Here is a 10380-nt window from a genome sequence, read left to right on the forward strand (position 1 = left end):
CAGGCCCCCAGAGCTCTACTGCAAAGAAACAGCCCCATGTGATGTCCCCGAGCAGCACCCCAGCCATGGGACAGAACTGCAGCTCTCTGCTCTCCATGAAGACACTCCTGGGCCATGGGAGGAGGAAGAGCAGGAGACCAGAGACTAGGGAAGGAGCCTGAGGAGCACCCGTGACTCCCAGGGTGGGCAGCACCCCTTAAAGATGCATTTTGGGGTGGACAAGATGGGACCCAGGTCTCTCCAAACCACCCTGAGGGTCTCTCCCCACCCCTCCTCCTGGCCCAAGGCTCAGCAGGATGGGAGGATGGTCCAGCCCAGGAGAGCAGCAGCCTCTGGGGCTTCTGCTGCCCCAAGGGGAGCCAGGAGGCCAAAGCTACCAGAGTTTGGGGGGTTGCAACTCTGCGTGTGACACGAAGTCACGAGCAAGAGCTGGCTGAGATCATCCAGAAAAAGGAGAAACCAGGGAGCAGAAGCCTAGAAACAGGTCACCTGTGTTGTCCAAAAAGGCCAGGCTGAGCCTGACTGGTGTGGGAGGAGCAGCCTTTTGGCAAAGAGGGGATGCAGGATGAGAGTGGGCAGGGAGCAGGTAGGATGTGAGGCAGTCAGGAGGGGGGAGACACCCCCCCCCAAGCTTTATCTTGGTCTTCCCTAACTCAGTGGCGTTCACAAGACACATCTGAGGCTCAAGGTGAGGAGGAGGAAGAGAGGAAAAGAGTGTAAAGGGCACCAGGGTGCCAAAAGTGCAACAACAGAAAGAAATCAAACCCCAAAAAAAAAAGACAGGACACTCATTCTGCACTCAGGGCTCATACCATGCAGTAAGAGGGGCGGCCGGGGCTGCTCCCCACCAGGAACCAGGGAGTTGGCTGGCTTAGCAGGCTGGTTTGTCAGCCCCCAGAGGAGGGTTGCCTAGCCAATGAGCAGGGGTGTTCTGCAGGGAGGGTGCTGCTCCAGATGGGGGCTGTTAGCAGGAGCACCCGCTCTCCGTGACTGGCTGCTCGGGAGGTTTCTCTAGTTTGATGTCAATCACTGCAAGGGGGCAAGTTAAGGAACTCAACCTGGCTGCAGGGAAAAGGAGGAGGAATGAAACCAGAGTGTTGTTTGCACCTCAAATCCTGGGTGGGTTTCAGGCTCCTCGTCCCAAGAGGGACGCTGAGGTTCAGGTGGAGTCCCCACCCCCCTGGAGGGGTTTCCAAGCTGTGGAGATGTGGGGTGAGGGACACGGGGCAGGGGGGACCTGGTCACACACTGGATGATCTAAAGGTCCCTCCCAAGCAGCTTGCTGTTACAAGCAGTCGTGGACATTTAGAGCTCAACCACAGGCAGAGTCCTAAATTTCCACCCAGGGGTGAGCACCACACCACACCACACCACACAGACCTTCAGCCACCCCAGTATGGCCCATTTCACCCCCACGATGCACCAGGCAGGCAGTGAGCCCAACTTAACCCTCCAAACTGGAGGAGAAGAGGCAGAGCTGCTGCTCAGAACAGAAGGATACTGTCTTCTTTGCTCTTCTCTGGTGTGCTGTCCATCCCAGGTAAGGCAGCAGCCACACGGCGGAAAAGCTGAAAAGGAGGAAGGAGAAAGATGAAGGTTTAGGAAGGGGAAAGAAAAAAGCATTTTAAAACACATTGCTTGACAGATCTTCACAAGCTGCTGGTGTGGGCACTCCAGCAAGCAAAGGGATGATCAATAAATGCCATGAGAAGGTTACCTCAGAAACATTAAAATGAAAGAATTACTCAGTGCCTCTAAAATAGGTTTATTTGACCCGTTTCTGCTTGAACAGAACATGGAATTCATTAGTCAGAGTTCTTCCAGGGACACCTAGAGTGATTCCCTGCCTGTCACCCAACATTCCCAGCCTTGCCTGCTTTGGCACAGAGCCATGTCACAGTGCAGGACTCAGCACTTTGAACCAGGGGCTGGTTCAAAATGGGTTTGAAGGATTTTTCCAGTTGACGTTTTCGTGGTGGGTTTTTTTTTTCCCCTAAAGCTCCTCCTGCTGCCCTGAAGGGAGCAGCCCAGAAACAGCCACAGCCAGGCAGGCTGCTGGGATGTGCTGCAGAGAGAACTGAGGGGAATCACCAGCTCAGGATGATTCTTCTCCCAGCAGCTTGGCTGCCAAACCTCTCACCCACACCTCCAAACCATTCCCTGGAAAACGAAGCTGCTGAGGTGCCAGCAAAGTGCTGCAGAACCAAAGGCTGAAGTGGACTCAGTCCAGAAGAGCCAAAAGAATAACCCCAAAGTCTCCTGATTCCACCATGAGGGTCTCCTAACACCTCCTGATCCCACCACGAGGGTCTCCTAACATCTCCTGGACCTCAGGGCTCTCACTCCCCAAGTTCTGCCACACATCAGAGCAGTTCCTGGACTCGTGGAGAGTGGCAAGAGGCAACAGGCACAAACTGAAAGACAAGAGATTCTGTTTAAATGGAAGAAAAATGTTTGCAGGGTTTTTTTTTATTACCATAGGGCTTGTCAAACACTCTGCCAGGTTCCCTGGAGAGATGGAGTCTCCATCCTTTGAGACTTTCAAAACTCAGCTAGAGCTGGTTCTGGGCAGCCTGCTCTGGGTATGAGGGTTGGACAAGATCTCCAGAGATCCCTTCCAGCCTCAATTATTTGAACCCCTTCCTCTGGGGCTTGCAAACAGCAGCAGGAACTTCTGCTCCAGTGCAGCAGCCTGTTTAATCATCCCCAAATGATGCCAAGGCTGATTTTAGGTAACAACACATCAGCTGTCAACAAAAAAGCAAAGGGAATGTACAAAATGTTTGACTGGCTGCCTAAAAAAAAGTGTTTTTTTTAAACATTTTGGGTTTAGATTCTCCTTTCTTTCAAGGTAAGCTTGCTTAGCTTCAACAGGGCATCACTGACCTGAGAGGAGAGGAGCTTCCAGCAGCTAAAGCAGCAGCATGAAGCACTTCAAGGCTTGGCATTAAACAACACAAGCAAATGTGTGGTGGAACATGACCCTTGAGCACCAGACAGACACCCACAGAGCAGCCAAACCCTGTCTGAAAACAGAAGAGGCATCTACCTGTTTCACATTGTATCCAGTCTTTGCACTGGTCTCAATGAACATCACATTCAGCTCTTTGGCTCTCTGTTCACCTTCTTCTGTAGTGATTTGCCTGGATAAAGATGCAAAGAGGAGCAGAAAGACAGAAAGGGAGGACAGGAGGAGTTAGAGGTGTCTGTGAGTGAGCTGCTCTCCAGTGGAGCTTGCTTCACCACCCCAAGAGTGCCCACCAAGGGAGACCTCAAGATCTCTCAGTCTTTAAGCCCCACAGCTCAGACTAAACCAACCACAGGGGTGTTACCCTGGGAATTCCTGGCCTCAGGATGAAGCCTGTGCAGGACATTTGAGCCTCCTTCACAGCATCCTCCAGGGAAGGAAGAATCCCCACAGGCAGCACCCCCCAGCCAAAGAGCAGTTTCCCCCAAAGCCCACAGCAGCAGGGGGAACTCCCTGAGGCCACAGAAGGATTTCAGAAAGGCTCTTCAGAAAGCAGCAAGTTCCAGGCATCAGTTCTCTGGCCAGCAGCACCCTGTACATACCTGTTTCACATTATATCCTGCTTTAGCACTGGTTTCAATAAACACCACATTCAGCTCTCGGGCTTTTCTCTCACCCTCCTCTATAGAAACCTGTCTACAGCAATGAGAACAAATCACAGAAAAGAAAAACCAAAAACAAAGAAAAACAGACCAAAAACCAAAGAAAAACAGGTCCAAAAATTGATTAAAAAAAAAAAAACAGAAGGAAATAAAAAACCAACACACAAACAAAACAAAAAACAGCCACCAACTGAAGCAACTTTAACAGGAAAGAAAAACTTCACAGGCTGCACCACATCAAACCAGGGCTGGGTTTAATCCAGATTTGGGGCCTGGGAACTCCTCCATTTGCATCATCTCTTGGGCTGTATCCTACTCTGAAGCATGTGAGCCAGCTCAGAGGGATGCTGTGGCTTTGTCTGGCCTTAAAGGCTCAGGATCTCTGCCTAGCACAAGTCTAACTTGAAGAAAAACAAGGCAGCTTCTTGGCCTGACCCCTGGATATACCCCTAATGCCAAATTCTAGCCCAGCCCAGGACTGCTGTCACATTGAACTTTTAAAATAAGCCTTTCTAGTGCTACATGAGCTTCATCTGTAGCTGTTTCTAACAGTTTCCTGGTATTTTTCACCCTTGCAGCAGTGCTGGGTCAACTCTCCTGCACACACTCCACTTGGGCACCATCAGGAAATAACCAGAGGCTGAAATTATCCCCCACTGGCTTTTCCAGAAACCAGAAATTGGGTTTTGATCAGAATGAGAAAAGCTTCCAATCAAAGTGCCAGCTTGTTCAGTGAGGGAGCTGCAGTTATTTCTAGCTCCCAGGAGATCCTCAGGGGTCAACATCTGCAGCTGGCTCAAGCAGAACATCTGGGAGCTCCCTCTGTTGCTTGGGCAAGCTGATTTCAGAGACCATGCTGACCTGAGGGCTTCTCACCTGGAATTCTTCCTCTGAACCAGCTCTACACATCTTTCTCCTCTCTCTGATGCTATGAGCACCAAGTTTAACCAGTATTATGCAGTATTTCTGAAGTGTGAGGCACAGGATAATTAGAACAGCCTCCCAAAATAGCTGGCAAGGCTAAGGTGGTCTGTGTGGAGGACACAAGATCACATTCCTGCAAGAACCAGCAGCCCAAAGCCCACACAGTGCCCAGTTAGAGCCTAAATTTACCCTTTTCCTGCCTGCCACCACCACGTGCTGCTAGGAACCACTGTCTGTGCTCTTCCTGCTGGCTGGGGCAGACTGAACACCAACAGCATGACTTGTGCTGGGCCCAAAGGGCAGAAAGCTTCTCCTGACAAAGTCTGTGCAGGCAGGGACACTGAGGATTGGCTCACAGGAGCATCTGAACAACACCAAAGCCACCAGGGGGGGAAAATAAACCATCACAACCCCCTCCAAAGCAAGACATGCTGCAGGAGTGAGGAAGGCAAAGTTTAGGGTTTAAAATCTGCTAGCAGCCAAAATTGGAAGAGTGTTTCCCAGTTCTGCCTTTCTGAAATGCTTTCTTTACATCAGCCACAAACCTCCCATCACTTCAGTGCTCTGCACATCCTCTGCCACACAAAGCACACACTTCAGAGCACCTGATGGTTCAGTTTAAAGCCCTGCCTGGCTGACTCCACCTTCCCTGATACAAAAGCACCAAAATAAACCCCCTGCCTCATCCACCCTGTTTCTGATGCCTCCATAAAGAATGAAAACCTCTGAAATCACTCAATCAAATTTTTCTTGAATGAACCATCAAGAGAAAAAGCTGAAAGGGAAAAGCATTTTTGCTTTGTGATGTGTCCCAGAACACCCTCTGCATGATTTGAAGAGTCTTAATTAAGGTTTTACACCTCTTGGGGAAGTCTGCTTTGGCCAATTGAGTTTCCTCTTTTGCAAGACATCCTTTTGGCTTTATCTCAGCATGAAAAGAAAAATCTGACAAAATACACTACTGAGAAACATGCTACAGAGTTACTTCATTGAAGTAAAAGGAATTCTTTCTTTTAGGTGGGTTTGTTTTAACCAAAACCATCTGCAGAACAGCAAAAGGGAATCACTTGGCACGTGCTGAAAACAGAAATCCACCTTTCAAGCCAAGCTGTTAAGTTTTGCTTAAAAATCCAACAATTGTTCTGAAGACAGAGCAGCTGGCCAGTTCATTGCTGTTCCTGGGCAGGGCAGGGATGTTTTTATTGGGCATCCAGCCCCCCCTTTCCATTACCTCTTGTCTGCCAGGTCAGTTTTGTTCCCCACCAACATGATGATGACATCGCTTCCCCTCTCCGTCCGAACGTCGTCGATCCACTTGGAGGTTTGCTGGAAAGAATTCAAGTCTGGAGGGAAGAATCAGAGGGGAGGGGTTGTGGATGGAAAAACTTCCTTTTTAGAACTCAGCTGCTTCTCCAAATCTCCCCACCCCACAGGAAAACAACCCCAAATTTTCTTCTCTAGGCACAAAAACGGGGCGGAGAAGGGTGGAAATCAAACCGGACTTTTTCTAACATTAATCATCTTTTTGCAGAACTTCTCCTTCTGACCCAGGAGTTCTGCTGACAGGTTATGACTGGAGGAAAAAGAGGCAGCAAAGCTTCACTCACTTGTGATGTCATAGACCACCACGGCGATGGTGGAGTCCCGGATGTAGCTGGGGATGAGGCTGCGGAACCGCTCCTGGCCGGCCGTGTCCCAGAGCTGCAGCCGAACCTGCCAGGGCCAGCCCGGGGAGGAGACAGGGACAGGGACAGCACCAGAGGGGAGAGGAGGGGAGGAGAGAAAGGAGGAAACTGTCCTTTAGAGAAAAGCCCAGCTCCAGAGCTCGCTGTAGGTGGCTCTGCCTGAGGAGCTGAGGGTGACCGTGTCGCCTCGCCCCAACCGCCGCGGAACCTGTTGCTCTGACTCTGCTTTTACAGATGATTTCATCTCATGACCTCTCTCTCTTTGCTTCCCCAGAGCTCCAGGTTGTGGCCACCAACCTCACTGCTGACAGTGGTAGTAGCTAAAATAATACAGAGCTGGTCTCCCTGCTCTGCCCTGGGTTATGAATGAGGCACCCCCAGGACTCCCAGCCTCTCGGAGCGAAGGTTTTGGGGCAATTCCCTCAGGCAGCTCCCTCAGCTCAGACACCACCTTGTAGAAGAACATCCATTCTCCAACACCAAGCACCCACCAGGCAGCCAGAGGGATTTTTGAGGCAAAATGAAGGCCATCCCTAACTGAAATTCCAGCAGCAAGAGAAGCCAAAGTGGTACCCCCACACAAAGGGCATCGTGTTCTCTTTGGAGAGCCAGGAGGACGAGGAGAGGGGCAGTTTGACCTCCAGAAGCTGCCCCCAAACACCAACTGCCCCTCCAGGGGACAGCTCCACAGCCTGGGACCTGCCCCTTTGAGCCACCAATGGTCAGAGCACGCCCAGGTCCCACAGGACATGCTGAGGGAAGCTCCCAGGTCTGCAGGAGGGCAGAGGTTGGTCCCCAGCTCAGTGACACGAACGGGTGAGATGTGCCCCAAGGGCTTTGCTGGGCACACCCAGAGCAGTGCCTGGCACAGCAGCTCCCAGAGCCTGGCTGCAGGGGAGAAAGTGTCAGCAGGAGCAGTAATTGGCTTGGTTAGGAGAGAAACTGGAGCTGGACAGAGCCCACAGCTGCAGAGTGGCTTCCTACAAGCAGCTTCAAAACAATCAGTGTCTAGCTCAGATGTAGACACCCTGGGGCTTAAGGAAGATTAGGGCTTCCAGTTAAAGGGATTAACTGATGCTTCATTATGAAGGCAGCCTTGATTGCAGTAGCTAAAGTCAGGGCTCTTCATCCAAGCTCCAAGCCCTTGGACAATGTGACAGCAGGCTGCTGAAGGCAGCTCCTGGACTTCCCACCAAAGCTCCCCCCCGGTCCCCAAGGCTGCTGGAGACCAGGCTGCCCACCCAGGACCCTCACCACAGTGGTGATTTCACCACTCAGAAGTCAAAAAGGCACCTAGAGGAAGCCCCACCACAGAACTGGGCCCAGTAACCTTGTTGTAGTGGAGGGCAAAGCTTTTTGGGGGCAGGTGTCCTCCAGCTAGGTGGCCACGACCAGCATCCGTGTACAGGAGACTACCTGAGGTTCCCAAATCCTGTTAGCACTCAAGACAAAGCAAATAAACAGCTCTGTAGGGTGGGAAAGGAAAAGCTGTTCTCCTTGGAGAGCAATGGAATGGTCTGAGAAGATCAGCCCATTCCCAAGGCCTGATGAGATCAGCTCTGGCTTCATGACCTTGGACGTGGCTGGGAGCTGCTAAGAACAGCCCAGACTGGCAAGATTTTTCCACCTGCCTGGAGAAGCAGCACCCTGAAGCCTTCAGGAGGGGTGGGGAGGGAAGATGCCAACCTGTGCAGCCCCCACGCTGCCTCACTGAGGGGGGGGGTCCCAGCTGGAGTCACCACGGGTGCCTCTGAGCACCCCCAAAATCATCACATCTGTCTGAGCTGGCTCCAGAGGGGAAATCCTCCTACTTTGACTCCAGGACCAGGGAAAAGGCACAGAATTAAGTGCCCTCAATGTGTAAGATAAATCCTAACAGAAGTCTATTTGTTGAGCACTTCAGGGAAAAAAGAATTCATTTTTTAAATAAAAAAAAGGCAAACTGGAAAAAGTTTTCTAAAGCTTTTAGGTTTTTTTTTAAAGCTTTCCAAAGGCTGCCAACCACCTCTCATTCCACTCAGCACAGACATACCAGAAGTCTCAAGCCCTGCTCACCTACCTGCCAGTCCTGTGTTGGTCATCTCCCACCTTTTGAGCAGACTAGGGTTAAACAATTCCCTAGTTTCTGAATTATGGGATGGAGTGACCACTGCCTGTGGGGGAAGATGCTCAGCTACACCCCCTCAAGCCCCACGAAACCCCAAAAGTCCTAGGGTTGGTGGTTTAGCTCAGCTCTGTTCAGCTCCCAGCAGGGTTTCTGAGGCCCAGAAGGCAGCAGTTGGAAGCCAGGTCCCTGCAGAGCTGGGGCTCCATACCTACGTGTCATGTCAAAGGCAAGGAGAGCCCCCGTGGAGTCAGGTTTGAGGCTGTGGAACCTCTCCTGCCAGGCCTTGTCCCACAGCTCCAGCCTCATCTGGGAAATGGAGAAGTGGAGGGGGAAGAGGGGGAAGAGAGGGGAGAGCAGGGACATGGAAAACAAAAAAACCACAACTCAAGTGAAATGAAAACAAAAGAAGAAAAGAAAACAGCAAGGCAAAAAAAAAAAACCACAATGAAAGGGGAGTTTCAAATGGAACAGAAATGTGAAAAGAGCCAAGGAGGCTTCAGATCATGTCCTGGGGGTGGCCTCAGCCCACAGAGAGACTCCCACCCTCCAGACCTGTCCACAACTCACACAGGCAAACTCCTCCTTCCCTTTAATCCCTAAAAAACACCTTCTCACAACACCTGCTGAGGAGGGAGTGAGTGCCTCAGCACCCCCTGCTCTGCTCCAGCAGCCACCCAGAGGTGGCTCCTCCCTGTGAGGATGTCACCCTGCCCCCTGAGGGAGCCCCTGGAAAATTGTCCTCTCTGCAGGAGAGGGCTCTGAAGAGCCAAACTCCCCCTGCACTGCTCCCACCTGCCACCCAGGGTGTATTTGGAGCCAAGCACAGGTATCACCTCAGGGTTTGGGGTGAGGACACACCAAGTGTGCCAGGCTCACACCCTTCACCTCAAGCCCAGCACTCAAAGCTTATTTCAAAACACAATATCTGAGACATTAGTTCAACATCTGAATTTTCCCACCTTGTGTATTTCTCCCTCCCCTCACCCACATTCCACAGCTTTCTGTTATTTAATCAGGCTTTACAGGCTCTGTGGACCACTCACATCATGAGGAAAGTTCATGAGATACCCAACACTGGACAGACAAGGGTGTAGAGGGCCAGCAGGTCAGTGATATCCTGACCTAAAACCCCCAAAAATGGAAACCACTCTGCTGCAAACAGCTCACAGACATCTCAACTCACCCTCACAGCCATCAAACATCCAGTTTTTTTCAGCAAAACCATCAAAAAGACAAGAAGTGGCCAAATGTGAGCGAATGGAACGACCAATATTGAAGGACAGGAGAGGGGTGGGAGGGATCTCTGGCTGCCTAAATCCAGAATTGCTTCTTTAACAGCATGGCAAAGATGTGGTGGCCTCAAGATTTGGGTCTGCCTGGGGTCTGCTCAGACCCACCCAGAGGAGAGCTGCAAGTCTGAGGAGCAAACTGGACCCAAGGTTCACCAGATACCACGTGGCTGGTTCCCTGGGATGTGGATATCAGCTCAAGCTCATTTTGGATGGAAGATTCTGGACTTCATTCTAGAGGTATTGGGTATTCCCAAGTATCAGAGGATCACTGAGGCTGGAAAAGACCTCCAGGATCATCAGGTCCAACTGTCAGCCCAACACCACCATGAGCACTACACCATGTCCATGTGTTTTTTGAGGACTTTGAGTTTTTTCTGGGGACTCCAGCACCTCCCTGGGCAGCCTGGGCCAAGGCCTCACCACTCTGCCAGGAGAGAAATTCCTCCTCAGATCCAACCTAAACCTCCCCTGGGGCAACTCCAGCCCATTCTTCCTTATCCTATCAGTGGTTATTTGGAAGAAGAGACCAACCCCCACCTCACCCCAACCTCCCCAGGTTCAGCCACTCCAGGGAGCTCTCCCCTCAGCCTCCTCTCCTCCAGACTAACCACCCCCAGCTCCCCACAAGCCACATCCCCCAGACCCCTCCCCAGCTCTATCACCCTTCTCTGGACCCACTCCAGCCCCTCGGTGTCTTTCTACTCCTGTGGCTCCCAAAACTGCCCCCAGTGCTGCAGCTGTG

At 51.5% G+C, this 10380-nt stretch overlaps 1 protein-coding gene across 2 annotated transcripts in view; it reads right to left on the reverse strand.

Annotated features, from left to right (window-relative positions):
- Positions 1-840: 840 nt before the first annotated feature.
- Positions 841-10380, reverse strand: part of RAB41 (RAB41, member RAS oncogene family) — an 11227-nt gene continuing 1687 nt past the window's right edge. The window contains exons 3-7 of one of the 2 annotated variants that reach the window (XM_008947864.1): positions 6162-6267; positions 5786-5897; positions 3050-3143; positions 1502-1568; positions 841-1029 (exon numbers count right to left, since the gene is read on the reverse strand). In XM_008947864.1, the coding sequence (XP_008946112.1) occupies positions 965-1029; positions 1502-1568; positions 3050-3143; positions 5786-5897; positions 6162-6267 (444 nt within the window). In that variant the 3' untranslated portion in view covers positions 841-964. Of the gene's footprint in view, positions 1030-1501; positions 1569-3049; positions 3144-3570; positions 3665-5785; positions 5898-6161; positions 6268-10380 lie in introns of both variants that reach the window. The other variant, XM_008947867.1, reaches the window with a different exon arrangement.

Source organism: Merops nubicus, unplaced genomic scaffold (genome assembly GCF_000691845.1).
Source record: "Merops nubicus isolate BGI_N331 unplaced genomic scaffold, ASM69184v1 scaffold34359, whole genome shotgun sequence".
Lineage (NCBI taxonomy): Eukaryota > Metazoa > Chordata > Aves > Coraciiformes > Meropidae > Merops > Merops nubicus.